This window comes from Octopus sinensis, linkage group LG3 (assembly GCF_006345805.1).
Source record: "Octopus sinensis linkage group LG3, ASM634580v1, whole genome shotgun sequence".
Lineage (NCBI taxonomy): Eukaryota > Metazoa > Mollusca > Cephalopoda > Octopoda > Octopodidae > Octopus > Octopus sinensis.
In genome coordinates this window covers 160,775,566-160,799,929 of record NC_042999.1, presented here as the reverse complement: position 1 = coordinate 160,799,929, position 24,364 = coordinate 160,775,566, and the positions used below count along the sequence as shown (strand labels likewise).

General features: G+C 40.3%; 1 protein-coding gene across 2 annotated transcripts in view; it reads left to right on the top strand.

Moving 5' to 3' along the window:
• Positions 1-232: 232 nt before the first annotated feature.
• Positions 233-24,364, top strand: part of LOC115209875 (autophagy-related protein 2 homolog B) — a 197,429-nt gene continuing 173,297 nt past the window's right edge. Inside the window, exon 1 of one of the 2 annotated variants that reach the window (XM_036501567.1) lies at positions 233-687. In XM_036501567.1, coding sequence (XP_036357460.1) covers positions 511-687 — 177 coding nt within the window. In that variant the 5' untranslated portion in view covers positions 233-510. The remainder of the gene's footprint in view (positions 688-24,364) is intronic. The other variant, XM_029778451.2, reaches the window with a different exon arrangement.

Sequence of the window (24,364 nt, the reverse complement as noted above, 5' to 3'; positions counted from 1 at the left end):
CTATCCCCCTCCCCCTTCCCCTCCCGCTGCCCCTCTCTCACAGACTCTCTGCTTATCTTTTCGTTCCTCCTCCTTCCCTCCCCTTCCCTTCCTCCCCCTTCCCCTCCCTGCCTCTCTCTCACAGACTCTCTGCTTATCTTTTTTTGCGTTCCTCCTCCTTCTTCCCAAAGATGCTACAAACTTCTTCGCCTCGAAGTAAAGCAACTTACTTGGCAGACGATAAATAAAGCGAGTTACGTCCCTTCTCCGTAGGGGGGCGCAGCGACGCTTGTTTATTGAGAAAAACAAGAAAGCTTTGAGGAAAAATGTCGAGGTACGGCCAAGTACCTCAGCTGTTTTTCATCTATTAATTCGATTGTTCTGTTTTTGCAACCAGATATTGCGATCGACAACGAAAGTGGGAACCATACAGAAGCCATTCAGTACGGTGGTACGTGAAACAGACGAACAGAAATCCGAACATTTGTTTTTTTTTCTCTCCTTCCCTTCTTCCTGCTGACGTTTTTAGTCATGTCGACAACCTGGATTTCTGGTCTGTTTACAGAACAGACCAAATTAAAGGCTTGTCGTTACCTCCTTCATCATTATCTTGGCGAATTACTCAAAGACAATGTATCCCTCGAACAGCTCAGTGTCGATATATTTAAAGGCAAAGGAACCATCGAACACCTTAGTCTGGATGAAGAGGTAAAAAAAAGCTTCGTCTTTTCTCTTTCCAATGTTTTCACTTCATTGTTTGTTATGGAATTCTTTATCGAGAGATCTTCGGAACGGAATCGGAGTTGCTTTCCAGTGGGATTTCCCATCGATTAATTAATAATCTCGCACAGAATCAAGAAAAACCAATGATTCGTAGTTAAAGCTTGTAATTTTCGACTTCCGAAATGTCTAATCTTCTTTATATATAAAACTGTATTTGTGTGAGTGTCTGTCCCCTTCGATTTAGATTCCTAACTACTCCCACATTTTGCGGTGCAGTGTAACCAAATTCGGGTATCTTATAGTCGTGATTCATATCGAGCCCTTCTGGGTATTAGCGCGCGTCTACGATGAGTCTACGATTTTAAAAATAATTTACCATCATTTTTTCCCATTTTAATGCATTTTTTCGCTATTATATAAGGGAAGTAACTCTCTAAAAATGTCTACGATGAGTCAACGATTAAAAAAAAAATTTACCAAATTTTTTTTCCATTTTTAATGCATTTTTTTGCTATTTTTTGGCTGTAACTCTCTAAAAATGCTTATATAGTTATTTCCCTTACAAACCCGAGCAACGCCGGGCGATACTGCTTCTTATTTAATAATAATAATCGCTTATGTTCATTGTTTTGTTTTAGGAATTCAACAACTGATGCAGATTTTTATGTATTATTGTGTTTTTTTTAAAGATATAATTTCGCTTCCATTAACTTTGCATATGTAAAGTTGTATAAATTATTCATAATATCTTTGGTTGTCTTATCAAAACTTGTAGATTTATGTTTTAATTTTCTTTGTTGAAAACTGACACAATTGTTGCGTAAGAATACAAAGAGAATTCTGCTTTGTTTGTCTACTGAAATATCCAAAACAAAAATAAATGGTTCACCAGTCAGTACCAAGTTGATGTCAGTGTCCTGGCGTCGAGGCCATCATTGATCTACAAAAAGAAACATATTTCTATCCTATCACCTGTACTTCATATATGTTGCTTCTAACAAATTGGTTTCGGTAATCAACTTCCCAATGCCCTGGGACCCAATTGCTTTTTACCTCTATTCTTTCCCGTCATAGTTTCCTAGTTGTTGTTTAACCCAAAGTCAACTCTGATCAAGCAAACCTATGAATAAAGACACTCCAGCTGTGACCATCCCAGCTCTTCGTACTCCCAGACTTGTGTTGTCCAAGTTGTCTTTCCTTTTTAACGTGATAAGGTGTGCATTGATAAAGATTTGGTTGCTATTTCTAGTAGGCCGAATAGTCGTGTAGAGGCCACTTCTATCATAACAAGTTTTGATCGGCCTCTGGCAGTTTGTCAGCTTATATTTTCTGCCAGTCATGAGAACCACCTCCTGTGGCGATAACCTTAGGAAGCCAACGAAGGAGCCTCTCTGTGGTCGCTCAAACTGCTGAAAGTAACAATCAACTCTCTTAAATCATTGCTCTCGTCTTAATAAAAAGGAAGGACACCTCAAATAATGTAGTCTGAGATGCATTGTATGACTAAAACTGGGTGAACATGTCCGTGGCACTTTTTGTCATAAGTTTGCTCAAACTGTCTTGACCTGGGGCTAAACGACCACGACAGCAACAACATTTACTGCAGTGATAATCTATTGACTCGCAGCTGGGGGAGATCAATATCTAAAATAATTGTATTTCCGCATTTTAAATTTACATTTCATTCTTGCTTTTCCGTGCTTGCGTGGGTTGGACGAGTATTCTCCACTTCTTGTCGCAGCCCTTTATCAACTTCTTTGTGAAATACAACGTTCTGAGATCAGTTTTCATCCCATATTTTCTGCAGATTTCTTTAGCTTGCATGGCACTTCTTTACTCATCCGTTATCCTTGATACACACATCACATGTCCATACCAGTGGAGGAGCATTAGCTAAGCATGATACAGTTTAGGACCTCACAGTACGGAGGAGCCAAAGGCAAAATATGTTTTCAGTTTTTGTTAGACCTTCTGCATCTGGAACTATAAGAGAGTATCTATTTCTTTATTGCCCACAAGGGGACAAACAAGGACAGACAAACGGATTAAGTCGATTACATCGACCCCAGTGTGTAACTGGTACTTAATTCATCGACCCCGAAAGGATGAAAGGCAAAGTCGACCTCGGCGGAATTTGAACTCAGAACGTAAAAACTGACGAAATATCGCTAAGCATTTCGCCCGGCGTGCTAACGGTTCTGCCAATTCGCCACCTTAAACTATAAGAGAGCATCCTCTCTCTTACACTGCTGCTGGTTCTTCTTATACCTTCTTTTCTATCAACTTATTTGCACTCCTTTGTTTCTACTGACAAATGTTACCCCCCCCCCCCGAATATATTTTCGTTTCATGCCTGCTTTAGTTCATTCTTTGCATTCATTGCCAACGTTTTGCTAAACCATGCAGCTTGTACGCAAGAATCAGCAGCTCTTTTTCTGTATGTGGTGGGTAGGGAAAACAATTTTGATTAACCTAATTTTAGTAAGCATTTGTCCGTTTGTCTTTTACTCTCTTACTTGTTTCAGTCATTTGACTGCGGCCATGCTGGAGCACCGCCTTTAGTCGAGCAAATCGACCCCGGGAATTATTCTTTGTAAGCCCAGTACTTATTCTATCGGTCCCTTTTGCCGAACCGTTAAGTGATAGGGACGTAAACACACCAGCATCGGTTGTCAAGCAATGCTAGGGGGACAAACACAGACACGCAAACACACACACATATATATATATATACATATATACGACAGGCTTCTTTCAGTTTCCCTCTACCAAATCCACTCACAAAGCGTTGGTCGGTTCGGGGCTATAGCAGAAGATACTTGCCCAAGATGCCATGCAGTGAGACTGAACCTCGAACCATGTGGTTGGTTAGCAAGCTACTTACCACACAGCCACTCCTGCGCCTATGTAGATTGTTGTGTAGATTGTTGTTGAGTGACCACACCTGGAATTGCTGAAACTTTTCTCACTAGTAGCAGGATTGCTCATTCTACACTGGGAAAGGTTAAAAAAAAAAATATATATATATATATATGTTTCTACCAACTTGATCTCTGCTATTCAGTTAACAAAATATTTCCATTGGGAAAAATGTTAGCATTTGAAACTGAAGGTGAAGATGCCAAAATACAAAATAATTATGGAACACACATGGAACCATCTCAAGAAATGTTCACAGAATTATAAGAACAATCAGGGGCTTTATGAAGAGAAATTGCATTGCACAGGAGATATCACCATCATTCAACAAGTACCAATCCACATTAAATGTATGGCGAATTGAATCATCATCATCATTTAACGCCTGTTTTCCATGCTAGCATGGGTTGGATGGCTCGACCGGGGTCTGGGAAGCCAGGAGGCTGCTCCAGTCTGATCTGGTAGTGTTTCTACAGCTGGATGCCCTTCCTAACGCCAACCACTCCGTGAGTGTAGTGGGTGCTTTTTACGTGCCACCAGCACAGGGGCCAGAGGAGGCTGGCAAATGGTCACGGTCGGTTGGTGCTTTTTACATGCCACTGGCACAGAAGCCAGTCAAGGTGGCGCTGGCATCTGCCATGTTTGGACGGTGCTTTTTATGTGTCACTGGCACAGGTATCTTAACTACAATTTCCATTTGATTTTTATTTTGATGTTGGTGTTGACATACTTAACTCAATAGGTCTCCTCAAGAACAGCAGGTCACTTTACAATCCAAGGTTAGCACAGCAGGCCATCCTGCGAGCCATGAACTCACTTCATTTGTCGGGTCTTCACAGTCACAGCACATCTCAGAGGTCTCGGTCTTTGTCATTTCCTCTGTGAGGCCCTATGTGCCACCAGCACGGGTATCACAACTACAATATCCATTCGATATTTTGATGTTGATGTACTTGACACAATAGGTCTCCTCAAGCACTGCAAGCCATGAACTCACTTCATTTGTTGGGTCTTTGAAGTGACAGCATATCTCCAGAGGTCTTGGTCGTTCGTCATAGCCTCTATGAGGCTCAGCGTACGAAGGTCATGCTTGACCACCTCGTCCCATGTCTTCCTGTAATGTAATAAATGATAATATATGTGTGTTTAGTTGTAGTCCTCTATGCCCTTCCCAAGTTCTTGGAGGGAAGTAAAGAAGACTGATAATATGTATTAAATGGTTAAAGAAAATGAGATAATTAGTGTGAGAGACAGTTAATTAATGTTGATGGTGTGACAATCAAGGGGTAGTATGTCACTTGGGCATCAGGCTTTTGTGTCAGTCTTTGCCAGTCTGGAGTAGTGACAAATGGGGCGATTGCTGGATGGTGGGGGGGAGGGGGCAGTTGCATCAGGCAAGGGCCACTTTTGGAGGCTAGGGGTGTTTTGTGGTCATACGGCTTGAAGGGCTCTCTGGATATGACCATACTTGAGGTAGGTGAGGTGGTGAAGGTAGGGGAAGTAGGTGAGGCTCTGGGGGTAGGTGGTGTAGATGGATTTCTGGCTGTGGTGGTCTTGGTGTTGGGAAGTGGGTACATTGGGTAGGCCTGAGGTGTCGGTGGTGTAGCTGCATGAGGAGCTGTTAAACTGGGTTGAGAAAGTAGTCTTGTCGTTGGTGTTGGTGTCAGGAACGCAGGGTGATTTTTCCAGCCAGATTTGCAATAAAATGGGCAGGGGAACAGGAATGCACAATGTTTTTGGAACACCAAAAGCCAATGCTGTCGGTGACAAAGATGGCCTGGTTTTGTTGAAGATCTCCACACCTCTTTGGATCTCGTTGATGATTGATTTGGATTCTTTGAAGAACCTATTCAGCTGGTCTATCCATACAAACCAGGTGCCTGGCTTGAGGAGTTCCCAGAATGGTAATGTTCGTTCTGCAGAAGCAAAGGCATAGGAGACTTGGCTGATCAGCCCAAACCAGCTGTGGATGTCGGTGATGTTCCTAGGGGTGGGAAAGTCATGGATTGCCTTGAGATATCAGACACAGGGTTGCACTGTGGTAGGGGTGATCTGAAACCCAGTAAATTTGACAGTAGTTTGGGCAAAGTTGAACTTAGTTGGATTCAGAATAATGCCATTGGACAGCCTAAAAGAATGCTTCCTCAATGGTGTTCAACCACATCAAGGTGTTGTTGATGCACTTCATTTTCTGGGGGATGCTTGGGGCACTTTTGTTGAACCATTGGCTGTAGCCATTCCATGAAGCAATGTATCCTTGTGGTGTAACGCAATAGCTGAAGTGACTCCAGGGCATGATGAAGGTGGTTAGGTGGCAGTCCCTCTCATTGAGGGCAATGCTGTGGTAGCTATTCCAAGTGTTAAAGGCAGTTTTTTGGGTGTGGTGCAGTACAGAGTGGGCTTGGTAGAATGGGGATCAGGTGTAATGTGTCTCGCAGACTGTGTGTCAGTTGAGAGACTGAAGATCAACAGTCCGTCAAGGTTTTCCAGACTTCTAGGGACATGCCACCATTCTGTGGCATAAGGTGACAGGTGTACCAATGGGGACAGGCTCGATAACTCCAAGTTGAGCATTGTGATCAAGACCTGCTTTCTTTTCCTTTTGCCAATGAACCAGGACTGGTAGGGGTGTATAGTAGGTGACTGGTTTAACATCAAGGTCTACTATTAAGTGGATCAATGGGCCAGACATCTTGGGGAGTCGCTGATGTTCACAGATGTTGAATGTGCTGGAGCTGTAGTATTCTAGCAGCCACTTCCCCAGGTGACCATGGTTCTCAGTGGCTAGAAATGGTAGTGAAGTGGGATGATGGGGTGGTATTTGTCCTAGGGGTTAGCTGCATACATTCTACATCATCATTGCAGGAGATATTTCCAGCGGGGTGCCGACATTCCCACAATTTTTTCCAATCGTGGGGAAATGGGGAGGAATCATCCTGAGGGTGACACAGACTTGCTTGGAGAAGAAAAGTGTCAGTTGAAGGAATGATATAGATGATTTGACAGTTCATGCACTTTGCAGAGAATGCAGCAGTCCCAGATATGCCTAGGGTCAGGGCACCAATGATGGCAGTCGCGACAGTCATTTTCATGTTGACCAGTATAAGATGGCACTAGTCCAAACCCAGTTTGGATAGGAGACTTGTCCCAGTCAGTCATGACTGGCATCCAGTGTCTGCCTTAGTGTTGTGACAGCTGCAGTCAGTCATGAAAGAGAAGCAGGGGAAGCCCAATGCCTTCATGTCAGCTGAGTTGGCTTGAATGAAGGTAGTGACAAAGGGATGGGGGTCGGAAGAGCATTTTCACCCAGATAGCGCAGAGGTCATTGTATACATGGCGGTCAAGAATTATTGCTTGGGTAGAGGATTTGTCTGGGAGGTCAACCACAAGGCATAGGGTGTTGAATATTGCAGTTGTGTGCTCTTCCACACCAGCTGCATTGGTTTGAGCCTGTTGCTGGGGATGGCATTGTTGGTAGCAGACCTTCTCATAGATGCCATACGTAGTACCTTTGTGATTGTAGGCAGGGCATTTCCTCGTGCATTTCTGTACATGACATCCATGGCTGTGTTTTCCGCCGTAACTACAGGGACTAGGGGCATGTGTATCATGGGGTTCGCTGGATTTATTGATCAGGTGGTGCTGCTCCTCGCACCTATATGAACTGGAGGCTGCAGTGCTTGAGGTGGTGCTGTGGCTCATGAGCCGGCTGGCTGAGTGTTTTCTACCTTTGCTTCGACGTACCCCAGGGCTTCTTCCAAGGTCATGTCTTGCTTGGAGTCACCCAGAATGTCAAGGCAGATTTCCTTGTCCTCCAACCTACAAATGAGAGCATCGCAGACTATGACGCCACTGTAATCAATCGTGACATGGCAAGCCTCCGAGGGGTATTCCACCTTAAAGTTGCAGACACCTGCCTGCCCTTCCATGCTGGCATGGATGGGACTGATATATAGGCAGCAAATTGGCTGAGCTGCTGGGGTGTTCATTCTGGTTCTATGCATCCCAAGTTCAAATCCTGCTGGGGTCACCTTTGCTTTTGTGCTTTTAGGGTCTATAAAATAAGTAACAGCCCAGAGCAGGGGTTGACAGATTTGGTAGGGCATCAAATGAGATGATTTGCAATATTTGTTCTGGTACTTTCCATTTTGATTTCCATGATAGTTTGAGTCAAACTATTACCCAGTTGAGCACCCCTACCTTGTCTTTGGATGCTTTTATGCTGAGTTTGCTCTTTTGCATCTTTCCATGCATGTGCACCTGCCACATGTATCTTCTTGGAATAAATACATACATACATGTGTGAGTATTCTTTTATTCTTTTACTTGTTTCAGTCATTTGACTGCAGCCATGCTGGAGCACCACCTTGAAGGGTTTTAGTCGAACAAACCAACCCTAGGACTTACTTTTCTTTAAGCCTTGTATTTATTCTATCGGTATCTTTTGTGAAACTGCTAAATTGTAGGAATGTAAACATACCAACACTGGTTGTCAAGTGGTGATGGTGGTGGTGGTGGGGACAAACACAGACACAAGGACACACACACACATAGATACACACACTGACACACACACATATGATGGAATTCTTTCAGTTTCCATCTATCAAATCCATTCACAAGACTTTGGTTGGCCTGAGGCTATAGTAGAAGACATTTGCCTGAAACTATGTGGTTTGGGACCCAAGCTTTTTACCACACAACCATGCCTGCAACACATGCACACACATTCTCATCATCATCATCATTCAGTGTCCTTCTTCCCTGCTTCCCTGGCAGGTTTGGTTTGGCAGAAACTGACAAGATGGAGGACAGTGGGACTGCATTGAATTCTAGTGTCTCTTTTTATGGGTTTCTATGGGTGGATGTCCTTTCTAATCCCAACCAGTTTTTAGAATGTGCTGGGTGTTTTCTTTATCCATGACACTGGCACAAATAAGGTTAGCAAGTACCTTACGAGACAAAGGAAAAGACCCCTTGGCTGAACGGGGTTTTGGTTGAAAGAGATGTGGGTTGATGTCAGGTGTTGAGAAGCAGAAGTATGATAGGACAGGCACAAGCCTCTTGTTGCGGAGGAGACACGTGGCTTCCCCTCTTTATATAAAGAAGAGTGGGAGTAGCAGGAAAGAAAACAACAAGGGTGTTGATGAGGGGTCAGAGCATATTCTCAAGATACAAGAAGGTGAATATGACAAACTATGGATGAAGAATCAGTAATAATGGGTGAATAAGTTCATTTGAGTGTGGGAAGGGAGTGACAAATGATAAGAAATGGATGCTGAGGTGAATGTAATGAATGGGATAAGAGTGGAGGTGTGGTTGGTGATAAATATCAGTATGAGAGGAAGGCGAAAGAAGAGGAGTGGTTCAGGAAGGAAGAGGTGATGTGGGAGAGCAGCAGTATAATCAACTTGTAAGTAGATCAGAGATTGTGGAGGCGCAATGGCCCAGTGGTTAGGGCAGCGAACTCGCGGTCATAGGATCGCGGTTTCGATTCCCAGACCGGGCGTTGTGAGTGTTTATTGAGCGAAAACACCTAAAGCTCCACGATGCTCCGGCAGGGGATGGTGGTGATCCCTGCTGTACTCTTTCACCACAACTTTCTCTCACTCTTACTTCCTGTTTCTGTTGTACCTGTATTTCAAAGGGCCGGCCTTGTCACTCTGTATCACGTTGAATATCCCTGAGAACTACGTTAAGGGTACACGTGTCTGTGGAGTGCTCAGCCACTTACATGTTAATTTCACGAGCAGGCTGTTCCGTTGATCGGATCAACCGGAACCCTCGTCGTCGTAACCGACGGAGTGCTTCCCATAGATCAGAGAATATGTGGGGATGAGAGAAACATGTATGGTAATACCTCGATATATGAGTTAATTTGTTCCCAGATACTGCTCTTAATGCAGAACAATAATTTCCCATAGTAGCAATGTTATAAATTGTAATTAGTTCCCCGAAAAATATTTTACCTTTAAAATTTATAATACTCATAAATAAATGGCAATAGAACAACAGTAGACTGTAAAGAATATTTTATGTAAAGTAAAAAGAATATCAAGTTCATTTATAATAAAAAATATTATAATTGTTTTCACTTGTAAACTTGTTCACAAGCACTCGTAGACAGACTTGTAGATTTCTTTTTAAAAAACAAGTCTAGAGTTGTTTGCTTTTTTTCGCTCTCTGTTAATTTCTCAGTAATTTGCAGAAGTATTTGTTATGGTAATAGAAACTTTTCCACTTCATTCAGAGTTTGGATCTTGTGCTTGAAGAAGTTATTATAAAATAAAACTCTTAAACCCGGGGTCTTGTAAAGTGGGTCCTCATAAAGTGGGGTATTACTGTATAATAACAGAGATGGATGTCAGAGGTATGTAGGAGCAGTTATAGTGAGTGGGGTGGGGGACAAAGGTGGGAGGGAAGCTGTCCATAGTAGACATGACAAAGTGATGAGAATGAGAGCAAATAAAGTAATGACAGTCTTAGATGTATCTCAGAGGAGAGAGATAAGTAACTGGAGGTACAGAATGGGGTGATGAGAGGAAAATAAAATGAGAAGGAATGATATTGATAATGAAGGGTGGCTCTTAAAAGGAAGTGGTTCCAAGGAGAGGAGAGGTAGCACAAAGAAGGTTAAAATATGTGCATATTTTGCTCTTATAATTATAGCAGCTGAATAGTGTCATAATTAGAAGTGTGGAGAGGTGGATGTTAGGAAATCGAGGTTTGACAGGGCATATAGACAAAAGGAAAATGCTTTTAAGACCTCATCCTCCTTGAGATGGACAGGTCTTCTTAACTGCAGTGACTTGCCAATCATCTCCATTCTGTTGTCTTTTCCTCTCTTGTACATTGCTTATATGGCTCTCACAAGCCATTTGTCTACCCTTAGCTTCCTTTGGGACCACCAGATTACAGAGCAAGGGACCCTGTTGAAGGCTTTCACAAGGTCACTAAACTCCAAGTACAATGGCTTACCTGAAGCAAAATACTTCTGTAGTTGTCTTAGTAGAAAGTATCAGTAGTATTTCTCCCAAGTATAAAACCCAACTGTATCTCATTTAACGTAATTGTCTTCCTAATTAATTGGGCTGTAATTCTCGTAATGAGGTCCAGCAATTTGGTACCTCTGAAATTACTTCTATCTAAGGTATCTCCTTTACCTTTGTGACAGTTGACTGTAATGCTGCAAAGCCAGTCATTGGGTGTAACACCTTGTACTATGTGATTAACTATGCAGGTGAGTAGACCAGATATTTTAAGTATTCAGTGGTGATTCCTGATGGACTAAGGGCTTTCCTTACCTTCATATCTTTAATTACTGTATAATGGTATTTCCATGCTTCATTTTAGAATCACTAAGTGCATGTGTACCATTATCCAACTGACCTTGCAGGGTTTATAGATAGTCATATGGCCCATGGCGTATGCAAAATTTTCGCTATCTATATAAAATGCACATAATCACACATGTATATGTAATAAGTATCTATAATGGTATGTGTGTATATATATTTCTTTACTGCCCACAAGGGGCTAAACATAGAGGGGACAAACAAGGACAAAGGGATTAAGTCGATTACATCGACCCCAGTGCATAACTGGTACTTTATTTATCGACCCCGAAAGGATGAAAGGCAAAGTCGACCTCGGCGGAATTTGAACTCAGAACGTAACGGCGGACGAAATACGGCTATGCATTTCGCCCGGCGTGCTAACGTTTCTGCCAAGCCCACCGGTATGTTTATATATATACGTATGTGTGTGTGTATGTTTCGTTTGTGCATTTACTATACGTTTTCAACACACACACACACACACACATATATATATATACACACCTGTCCCCTCACATGTATGTATGTAATCAATACAATATTAATTGTACTGAAGCAGTGCTGTGTGTATACGGTCACGCCAGACTAATAATGCTATCATTTCCCTCCGTATCAACGTAACCAATGAACCGATGATAATATATTTACGACGAAGCCTCTGCAGTAGAGTGCTCATGACTCAAACCCTTACTCATCATGTTGCTTTTCAGTGCAGATGTTTCACTTCGACCTTTTTCGTGTTTCATGTCATTGCGTTATGTAATTCCCGTTTTATTTCGTAACTGTTTACCACAGATAGGAATGTGTCTATCGAGAAAGTAAACACGCTTAAATGAGAATTACTATAAGTCGAGAAATTATGAAACTTGGTCGACGATTATTATCATAATTATTAGGCGGCGAGCTGGCCAGAAACGTTAACACGCCGGGCGAAATGCGTAGCCGTATTTCGTCTGCCCTTACGGTCTGAGTTCAAATTCCGCCGAGGTCGACTTTGCCTTTCATCCTTTCGGGGTCGATAAATTAAGTGCCAGTTACGCACTGGGGTCGATATAATCGACTTAATCCGTTTGTCTGTCCTTGTTTGTCCCCTCTATGTTTAGCCCCTTGTGGGCAATAAAGATATGTATTATCATTATTATTATTGTCGCTGTTGTTTAAACCCAGGTCACCCCTGATGAGTAGCCGTACGATGGTCACGGATATTTTCGGTGGTCCGTTGTGTCCCTCATATTTTTAAGGCGGTAGTGTATTCGTGGGAACTTGGTTGCTATTTCTAGCTCACCGGATGACTGCGTAGAAGCTCATTTGTTCGTGGCCCGCGATTACAATACTGCAGTGTATTTTTACGCGATAGGTTTTGGTCCATAAAAATGTTGATGCCTGTTACATGAATTCCGGGGATAAATTATACTTATTTATACTACGAATCATATTTATTCCAACATTTGGCTTGTACTCTATTTTATTGACCCTAGGGTAAATTTTGATCCTTTCACCCGCATGATTTTCACTAAGAAAAAAAAATCGGATTTTTTCGCATGGAATCAAGTACCCTGACCTCCTAATATGCTGCAAACTCCTTTTTTTTTTGTTCTGAAAAAAAAGGTGGTAGTGGGGGAAACCGGACCCCCCCTCCCTCAATATACCCAGAATCATTGGAAATATTTTTTTTCTGTTGAATGTATTCCGGTGACCTCCTAATGTGCTACAAACCCCTTTTTTGGGGTTCGGGAAACGGAGTGGGATGAGGTGGAACCCTTGGAAATTTCCCCCCACCCCACCCCCATTTTCAAATATTTTTTGTTATTTCTTTCTTTACCCATAATTTTAGATAACATTTTGCAGAAATACCTTTTCGAGAGAGTGTGGATTACATTAAATTGAAAATTCAAAGAAGCTTCAAATGAATAAGTGAAAATGTAGAGGTTATAAAAGTTGGTGGTACCTCGTAAAATCACTGGATATCTTTATATCTTTATATATAAAAGTAAGGTTGTGTGTCTGTCTCCTACGATTTAGATTCCTAACTATTCCCACATTTTGCGGTGCAGTTTAACCAAAACCGGGTATCTTATAGTCGTGATTCATATCGAGCCCTTCTGGGTATTAGCGCGCGTCTATGATGAGTCTACGATTTTAAAACAAATTTACCATCATTTGTTTCCATTTTAATGCATTTTTTCGCTATTATATAAGGGAAGTAACTCTCTAAAAATGTCTACGATGAGTCAACGATTAAAAAAAAAATTTACCATAATTTTTTTTCCATTTTTAATGCATTTTTTTGCTATTTTTTGGCTATAACTCTCTAAAAATGCTTATATAGTTATTTCCCTTACAAACCCGAGCAACGCCGGGCGATACTGCTAGTAATGTATATAATAATCCTAGATTGCAGAATAGATTTGAAAAGCTAAAGCATTTTTCCCTTTGCAATTTTTGGCACCGAAATGAGCTTCATTTTTATGTGGGGAGAGAGAGAGAGAGAGAGTGAGTGGGTGGGTGATGAAGTTTACCTAAACTTTGACTGGTGTAACAATATGTCATAATTATCTATATCATTATATATCCTCATCACCATCGTTGTCGTTTAACATCTGCTTTCCAAGCTGGCATGGGTAGGACGGTTTGACTGAGAACTGGCAAGCCAGGAGGCTGCAGTCAGGCTCCAGTCTGTTCTGGCAAGGGTTCTACAGCTGGATACCCTTCCTAACGTCAACCACTCCTAGAGTGTAGTGGGTGCTTTTCAAGTGCCACTAGCATAGGAGCCAGTCAGATGATACTGGCATTGATCACGCTCGAATGGTACTTTTTCATGCTGCCAGCACTGACAGCGGCAGATGCCAGTGTGTATATATATATATATATATACTAGCAGTATCGCCCGGCGTTGCTCAGGTTTGTAAGGGAAATAACTATAAAGCATTTTTAGAGAGTTATAGCCAAAAAATGGAAAGAAAATTATGGTAAATTTTTTTTGAGAGTTAAAAAAGGTCGAGTTGCGTCCCCTAGACAGTCTGTGGTTTGTGTTTCTGATTCTCGACCCCATGTCGAATTTATCGATTTTTTTCAGAACTGGGGGAACTTTTCAAAATTTTCTCTGCGTTAGTTTTGAATTATGACATTGGGCTATGTGTGTGTCAAGTTTCATCAGAATCGGTTGAAAGCCGTGGTCAGGGTGAGGGTACGAGAAAACAGACACACAGAAACACGCACAGACAAACTGCCGTTTATATAGAGAAAGATATACATACCAAAGTAAGCACATAAATGTGAAACAAGGTGGGAAAAAATAGTACTCGAATACTGGTGGTGGAATAATATGCTTTATCATTATTAAAGCTGCTAAAGCATCACAAGAGTATCACAAAAAACTGCTACTCAGAGTTTCATGTTCCTGTTCATCGGACAGTTTAAATCGAAAATGGAACAAAATAAAGTTTGTATGTATAAAATATACAATTTACATTGACAGATACACAGGCGCAGGAGTGGCTGTGTGGTAAGTAGCTTGCTAACCAACCACATGGTTCCGGGTTCAGTCCCACTGCGTGGCATCTTGGGCAAGTGTCTTCTGCTATAGCCCCGGGCCGACCAATACCTTGTGAGTGGATTTGGTAGACGGAAACTGAAAGATGCCTGTCGTATATATGTATATCTCTATATATAAAATTGAAATGCGTTTTTACCGCTTTGGTTAAGACAAAATTTCTTAAACCTTCTTCGTGGTATCTAATGGATACATTGTCACGCCTTGTGCTTCAGGGGTTCCCTAAGACTAAGACTTTGAAGAATTAGACTAACACTCTATTATGGTGAAATACTACAATCCAAATTGCAATTTTTTAAATTCCTTTTCAACCTTATTAACCCTTTAGTATTTCACTGACCATATCAAGTCCAAATATTCTATCTGTTTTATGTTCAAACTATCAAGATCTGGCCTCTTACACCTATCCTACAATGTCATTGTAAAAATATACAATCACATCATTGAAAACTCAAAGCTATGAGATAATGCAGGATTAATTTAAAATGATGTGAATAAATAATTATTGCATATAACAGAATAAGCTGAATGCTAAAGGTTTAGGCTGGAATGTCTGCAAATTTTTGTTACAAAGAGGGTTCACTTGTCTTTTTAGATAGAAAGCCAATCTGGTTCAGGGATTCATTTAGCAGGATTTGAACTTTTGGCTGTTAGACTGCTTCTTCGATCTTCTTGACCAGTGGTTCTCAACTGGGGTTCATATAAGATTTTATTGTTGAAATTTGTCTGTAATAAATTTGTAATACTTCTACTTTGCGCAGAATATTTTAACAATTTCTTTCATACAATTCCAAATACTCTTTACTCTTTTACTTGTTTCAGTCATTTGACTGCGGCCATGCTGGAGCACCACCTTTAGTTGAGCAAATCGACCCCGGGACTTATTCTTTGTAAGCCCAGTACTTATCCTATCAGTCTCTTTTGCTGAACCGCTAAGTGACAGGGACGTAAACACACCAGCATCGGTTGTCAAGCAATGCTAGGGGGACAAACACAGACACACAAACACACACACACATACATATATATATATACATATATACGACAGGCTTCTTTCAGTTTCCATCTACCAAATCCACTCACAAGGCATTGGTCGGCCCAGGGCTATAGCAGAAGACACTTGCCCAAGATGCCACGCAGTGGGACTGAACCCGGAACTATGTGGTTGTTTAGCAAGCTACTTACCACACAGCCACTCCTTATAATTAAATGATATTTAATTATAAAAATATAACAGGATTTTTAACAGGATTTTTAAAACATTGAGTGGCTATTAGGGTCCATCTGAGTAAAATAGGAATCAAAGGAGTCCACAGGTAAAAAATGGTTGAGAAACACTGACTAGATGGACGCTAGAGTTACTTGTGTCCAGGTAATCCAAAACATTGATTGTGAGAATATGCAAAGTTATGATAATCTTGTGGGTATCTAACCCTTAGTATTCAATTACTTTATCAAATGTGTTGCTTATTTATTCACACTGTTTTGAATTAATCATAAATTATCTTGTGGCTTAGAGATTTCAGTAAGATGAAAGGTTGAGAGGCTAGATCTGCCAGTTTGAACATAGAGCAAGTTGAATATTTTTGGCCGGATATTGCTGCTTTAAATGCTACAGGGTTAAACTGTATACTTCAATCTTTCAGCCAGCAAATATGAATGATGTTATTCTTTACATCTTGGACAATTCAAATATTAGGATACTGTAACAGATGCATTCATCATAATACATGATATATTTGTTGAGGATATTTCACTCTTATATTTTCTTGGTAATGTTTGACAAATCTAAAGTGTTGATTCAGTCTTGTTTTTTATTAAATACAAGCAATATAAAATGTTAAATCTTAGTGAGTGGTTGGACAAGCTCAGCAACTATGAGTTTTATACAGTATTTCTGTGTGTTTATTTTTGTTTGTGTAATGAAGCAAGACTACTATCTTGTAAACTTGAGATTTTTTTCTAACAAAGATATAAAGTGCAGGTAGAAGGCTTACATGTTTCTTAAGGTGACAAGATAGATTGTTAATTTTCTTACATAAAGCTGACACATATTTAAAGTTGGGAAATTCCTTGTTATGTGTTTATACTCTTTACTCTTTTACTTGTTTCAGTCATTTGACTGCGGCCATGCTGGAGCACCGCCTTTAGTCGAGCAAATCAACCCCGGGACTTATTCTTTGGAAGCCCAGTACTTATTCTATCGGTCTCTTTTGCCGAACCGCTAAGTGACGGGGACGTAAATACACCAGCATCGGTTGTCAAGCAATGCTAGGGGGACAAACACAGACACACAAACACATACACACATACATATATATACATATATACGACAGGCTTCTTTCAGTTTCCATCTACCAAATCCACTCACAAGGCATTGGTCGGCCCGGGGCTATAGCAGAAGACACTTGCCCAAGATGCCACGCAGTGGGACTGAACCTGGAACCATGTGGTTGTTTAGCAAGCTACTTACCACACAGCCACTCCTGCGAGATGAAAATATTTAAGATAAAAAAAAAAAAAAGTACTGGAGTTGATCCATTTGACTAAAATTTCTTCAAGGCAGTGCTCCTGCATGGCCACAATCCTGAAACAAATAAACAATAAAAGATTGTATCAACAGTTTGGTTAATCAATCAGTGGATGGAATGATAAGGGTATATTTATACAGCAACGATCCATTTACTTTGTTCAAACAGATTCATTTGATTGTAACTGTAGTAAAATCAATCTGTATGCGATGTATCTTCTGTATAAGAAATTATGCTAATATTATTGTGAGAAGAAACTGATGTACAATGAAGTCTGGGGTGTTGTTGATGATCCTCAGTGTTGGCAGAGGGAGACTTTGCTGGGTTTTTTTTTATTATTATTATTATTGGTCATTGCCAGCACTGCTTCGACTGGCCTCGGTGCCGGTGGCACGTAAAAAGCACCAACCGATTGTGGCCGTTGCCAGCCTCGCCTGGCACCTGTGCCAGTGGTGTGTAAAAAGCGCCCACTACACTCACGGAGTGGTTGGCATTAGGAAGGGCATCCAGCTGTAGAAACACTGCCAGATCAGACTGAGCCTGGTGCAGCCTCCTGGCTTCCCAGCCCCAGTCAAACCGTCCAACCCATGCTAGCATGGAAAGCGGACGTTAAACGATGATGATGATGATGAAGGATGTGTGACTACAACGAATGTGTTTAGTTTGATATTCTTTAGAGAGGCTGGTTGTTCTTATTGCTAGTTAGCCCCAGTCCAACTATGATCTAAGGCATTCCAGCTCATCTTTTTGGAGGTGTGTAAAATTACATTACTTAATGTCTACTGTCTTTATATAAAATTGTAGGGTGTAATATGAACAAGACTTGACTGCTATTTCTAGCAGGTCAAGTGGCATATAGAAGCTTCCTCATCAGCTTTGTGTCCTAAAGCCTAATAACCTTAATATGTGGACAGTTTAACTGAGAGAATTATCTGAAATTTTAAGCATAGATAAATGAAAATGAAAATAGTCCTTATTTCGTTTTTGGATTTGGTTTGCAAGACTCTTTATGTGAGTTCGTGTGTTGAAGCATATTCTGTTGTGTCTGGGGAGAGTCATTCTCTTTTAGTGCCTTACTAGCAGTATCGCCCGGCGTTGCTCAGGTTTGTAAGGGAAATAACTATAAAGCATTTTTAGAGAGTTATAGCCAAAAAATAGCAAAAAAATGGAAAAAAATGATGGTAAATTTTTTTTAGTTAAAAAAGGTGGAGTTGCGTCCCCTAGACAGTTTGCGGTTTGTGTTTCTGATTCTCGACCCCATGTCGAATTTATCGATTTTTTTCAGAACTGGGGGAACTTTTCAAAATTTTCGCTGCGTTAGTTTTGAATTATGACATTGGGCTATGTGTGTGTCAAGTTTCATCAGAATCGGTTGCAAGCCATGGTCAGGGTGAGGGTACAAGCAAACAGACACACAGAAACACGCACAGACAAACTGCCGTTTATATAGAGAGAGATTATTTAACACACTCAATAGTCTTGAAAAGGTTGCAAGACGCAACAAAAATTTTAGAAAATAAAAATAAGAAATAAGTGGAAATTTTACTGGTGAGTGTGTTAAATAATAAGGCACTAAAAGAGAATGACTCTCCCCAGACACAACAAAATAGTCCTTATTCTAAATTTAGATCATACGGTTGTTTTGTATGATAAAACCATTGGAGAAGGTTTGTGATGTTTGACAAACAGAACTTTTATTCTTTTCTTACACAATGAAACAAATGCTATTGTTACTACAAATGACAAAATGTTGAGTGAGTTTGAATGTTATTGTTCTTGGTGTAATTGTAGTAGTAGTAAAAAAGTTAGATGCTGGTCGTTGTGTTGCTGTCACCAATTGTTCATTGTGGTTGTTGTCAGCAGTGGAGGCGCAATGGCCCAGTGGTTAGAGCAGCGGACTTGCGGTCATAGGATCGTGGTTTCGATTCCCAGACCGGGCGTTGTGAGTGTTTATTGAGCACAAACACCTAAAGCTCCACGAGGCTCCGGCAGGGGGTGGTGGTGATCCCTGCTGTACTCTTTCACTACAACTTTCTCTCACTCTTACTTCCTGTTTCTGTTGTACCTGTATTTCAAAGGGCCGGCCTTGTCACTCTCTGTGTCACGCTGAATATCCCTGAGAACTACATTAAGGGTACACATGTCTGTGGAGTGCTCAGCAACTTACACGTTAATTTCACGAGCAGGCTGTTCCGTTGATTCGGATCAACCGGAACCCTCAGCGTCGTAACCGACGGAGTGCTTCCTCCTGTTGTCAGCAACTGCCCATGTCTGCATGCTGTCTCATCTCTGCTGTCTCACAATGTTTTCTCTGCTGTATCCCAAAGCTCTCTGTCAACTAGTCAAGGTGTGCTGAATTTTTACTGATGTTTTGGCTCAGAAGGAAGCATGCAAAAAGATGAAATTGTTACTGGAGCCTATTCAACACAAAGTCATGATTGGTTAGATTTTGTTGATCAATTCTAGTGAATTGCAACATCTGGTGTAATGATCTGACTGCTGAATATTCCTGTTGCAGATTGATTGAGATAACTGATCATTGCTGGAAAGATTCCCTGTTTAGGGAGGCTTAAAATAGTGTGGATATATTGTTCTTTCTCACAATTACAAAAGCAAATTTTTGATTATTATTGATTAAATTATGGAGTGGAGAAAATAGTTATGTATCAAACTAAAATATCTTACAAAATTTATTTCTGTCCTAACATTTTGACTGAGAATTCTACTAGGTTCAGTTTAACTTTTCAATCCCTCATAGTTGATAAAATGCATATCAAATTTCTTTTTTTTTTGGTCAATTCAGCTGACTATACTCTTCTTTCATATATGTCTTTGTGATAATATGAGAAATGAATAGGTGTAGGAGTGGCTGTGTGGTAAGTAGCTTGCTTACCAACCACATGGTTCCGAGTTCAGTCCCACTGCGTGGCACCTTAGGCAAGTGTCTTCTACTATAGCCTCGGGCCGACCAAAGCATTGTGAGTGGATTTAGTAGACGGAAACTGAAAGAAGCCCATCGTATATATATATGTATGTATGTATGTGTGTCTATGTTTGTCCCCCCAACATTGCTTGACAACTGATGCTGGTGTGTTTACGTTCCCGTAACTTAGTGGTTCGGCAAAAGAGACTGATAGAATAAGTCCTTGGGTCGATTTGCTTGACTAAAGGCTGTGCTCCAGCATGGCCACAGTCAAATGACTGAAACAAGTAAAAGAGTAAAGAGTAATACATTTATATGTATACTCATGCATAACATGATTTATATAAAAAAACTAAATATTGGGTCATCCCATAAATAATGCGGTTTTTTTCAATTGCATAAACTAAAAGTCAGAGGAGGACAGGATAAACTTCCTGCATCAACTTGCTATAAAAGCTGGAAGTAATTTTACCTTGTTCTTAATCTTAGTGCAAGTCTTGAAAAGTGCAGTTCGATTTTAACAGTTATTTTTTCAAAGCTATAATGGAAGTGACAAAGGAGCATATTCAGCATATTTTGCTTTATGAGTTGAATAAAGGCAACAATGCAACGGAAATATTAATGCAGAATATGAGAATCAGACAATAAGTATAAGCCAGTGTCAATGGTGGTTCCAGAAATTCCAAGCTGGAAACTACAGCCTAGAAGATGAGCCTTGTCCTGGAAAATCTGTAGTGCTTGACAAGGAGGCCCTGCAAACCCTGATGGAAGAAAATCCCATCATAACTGTTGAGGAACTAGCAGAAAAGCTTGGATTTGGTCATTCAACCATTCATTGACACTTGCATGCCATCAGAAAAGTCAGCAAATTGGGTCAATGGGTTCCTCACAAACTTTCTGAGTCTAATTACATGCAGAGAGTGAATGTGTGCTCTTCTTTGCTGTCATGTCTCATGAATGAACCTTTTTTGGACTGAATAGTGACTGGTGACAAGAAATGGGTTCTCTGTAAAAATGAAAAGTGCCAAAGATATTGGGTAGGGAAAGGAGAAACATCAGCACCCCAAGTTAAAGAAGGTCTTCATCCATGTAGGGTGTTGTTACCTGTTTGGTGGGATATGAAAGGTTTAGTTCACTTTGAACTTTTAAACCCAAACCAAACAATAACAAGGGAAATCTACTACAAGCAGCTTGAGTGGCTTAAGTCAGCGCTAGAAGAAAAACGACCATCTTTGGTTTCAAGATGAAAGGTGATCTTCCATCAGGGTGATGCTCAGCTACATACAGTGAGGATGACATTCAAAAGGCTGGAGCAGTTTGAATGGGAAACAATGCCCCACCCTCCATATTCACCGACATTGCTCCATCTGATTATTGCTTATTTTACAGTTTTCAAAATCATTTGGACGGAAAAAATATGAATTCTGTAGATGAGGTCAGAACAGTACTGGAGGAGTATTTTTCATCACAGACAAGTGAATTTTGGAAGTGGGGCCTTGGAAGTCTACCCAATAGATGGAAGAGCATTGTAGAAAATGAAAGAGAGTATATTTTAGATTAGAAAAGAACTTTGTTTATTTTAATTTTGAAAAATAAAAGAAATACAAAAATCCACAGTATTTATGGGATGACCCAATACATGTCCAGTTGCTTAATTATTCTCCCTCACTTTCTCTGTCTGTCTGTCTTTCCACTCCTCTTTCCCCCTTTTCTCTATCCCTCAGAAATATGTGTATTGCAGTGTTTCTACTACTCCAAACAGGTGTTTTCTTTTGAGTTTGTAAACCATTTCTTATCGTAAGTTATAAAGGCACAACACACCCAACTCCTTGTCTCTTCATCTAATGTTCTTTCTCTCAGCCCCCAAGCCTTGCAACTAACATTCTATCTTCTCTCTTTTTTTTCTTCTTGAGAACTACCTCTCAATAAAATGTTCATCTCTTCTGTGTACCAAATAGGGGAATCTAATTAGGTCACTTAAGACAGGAAATTTGTATCATAGCACCAGGGAGGTTAGTATAAAAAGGGTTAAATGGGAGGGAAGTTAGTGTCCATTTCCAGTTAGGGTAATATATAACAATAGTAGGACTTAAAATATATTCTTAAGATAGTGAATGTATTTTAATGTGAAGATAGCTTGCTTTCTTTGTATTCATGATTTCTCAGCCAAATTTAGGAGTTCTATGGTCGTTGAGGATTCTACTGTTTCCTAAATAATCTGAAAGTAAATTACTATTTACTTCAGGACATTAGTATTTTTGAAATAACTGTTGGCCTACATATAATGTCTGTGATCATAATTTTAATTGGCCTCCTATCTAACATGTAATTACTTTTCAGCTGCATTTATTAACCACAAGACTTTCTTCCTTCTTGTAAACTTTCTTTTAAATAGTCAGTCAATTATAGCGGCAAATTCATGTATTTTCTCACAGGCACCAATCCTTGTCTTTTCTTTGTGTACAGCTTACCATTTGTTCTTTCATCTAAACCATTTATTTTGCATGTTCCAGTTTTCAAGTATCACTGTTCAAATTCCCTTCTCTTTCCAGTTGGACCACAACTGTAGTGCTGGTGCCAACATAACATACTACAACTTTGATATAATTTTTTCATTTTATTTTGCGTAGGGTGAATGGAGGTAGGCCTTACACAACACCTGATTTATCACAACCACCTTGAATTAACAAGGAAGCTCACAATGGTTGCTCACTTTCCATGAAATAACAGCCAAATGACTGTCAAATCACACACCTTACAATTTGAGAAGAAAATATGAAAAATGCATAAGATAGTCTGTACATGGAAAAATATAATGACTAAAATGCATTTGATTTTAGTAAACTCAATTAGGGCTGACCTGTGGTTAAACAACTATATTATGACATGGTACTGGAATGTCTTTAGCTGAGTTCCCACTTTTGGACTAGACCCCCAATTCCTTGTCAGTTTATACTTTTCATGTAGAACTTTACTTTTAGGTTGGGCATCAGCTGTCAGTCTCACCATTTTTGGGGGTGCAGATACAAAGGTCAGACACTGCTTTTCTCCAACAACCAACAAAGATTTAAAAAATAAAAAAAAACTGTTTTTATCATTGTAAACTTACTAAGTAAAACAGCCAAATGTATATGGTAGTCACTCTTAGCTCAGTATATGGCAATTGACTCTCAACCCAGTATGTAGTTGTTGACTTTCAGCTCAGTATATGGTAGTTGCCTCTCAGCTCAGTATATGATAGTTGACTCTCAGATTAGTATATGGTAGTTGCCTCTCAGCTCAGTATATGGTAGTTGACTCTCAGCTCAGTATATAATAGTTGACTCTCAGTTCAGTATATGATAGTTGATTCTCAGATTAGTATATGATAGTTGACTCTCAGATTAGTATATAGTAGTTGACTCTCAGCTCAGTATATGATAGTTGACTCTCAGATTAGTATATGGCAGTTGACTCTCCGATTAATATATGGCAGTTGACTCTCAGCTCAGTATATATGGTTGTTGACTCAGCCTTCAGTTCAAAGCTATTTCAGATGTTTTGTATGTTTGAGTTGTGTAATTGATTTTGTTTCCCTGAGTTGACCTAACTATAATAAAATAGACTCCAGATCCTCATATCTTTTTACTTGTTTCAGCCATTGAACTGTAGCTCTGCCAAGGAAGCTCCTTGAAAGATTTTTAGTTAAATGAATCAACCTAAGAACTAATGATTTTAAACCTGGTACTTATTCTATCGGTCTCTTATGCCAAATCACTAAGTTACAGAGATGCAAACAAACTAACACCAGTTGTCAAGCAGTGAAGGGGGACAAACACAAACATACACACATAGATATATATTTATACTAGAAATCGAAATCGATCAAAATCAATGGAAACTGTAGTTGTGAGACCAGTGCCGGTGGCACGTAAGAGAACCATCCAAACGTGGCCGTTGCCAGCGCCACCCCGACTGGCCTCTGTGCTGGTGGCACATAAAAAGCACCATCCGATTGTGGCTGCTGCCAGCCACCCCTGGCACCTGTGCCGGTGGCACGTAAAAAGCACCCACTACATTCACTGAGTGGTTGGCGTTAGGAAGGGCATCCAGCCGTAGAAACACTGCCAGATCAGACTGGGCCTGGTGCAGCCTCTTGGTTTCCCAGACTCCAGTTGAACTGTCCAACCCATGCTAGCATGGAAAGCGGACATTAAACGATGATGATGATGATGATGACTAGAAGTGAAAAATGTGCATGCTCAAAAGGGTCACAGACTGTTATAATAAACCTTAAATAGTATGGGACTAGTACTGTTGCTCAAAAATATTGGAATCACCATATGTTGTCCATTCTGTGGAATCTTAAAATGAAAAGAGATTCATGTGTGAATTACGATGTCGTGATAATTATCAAACC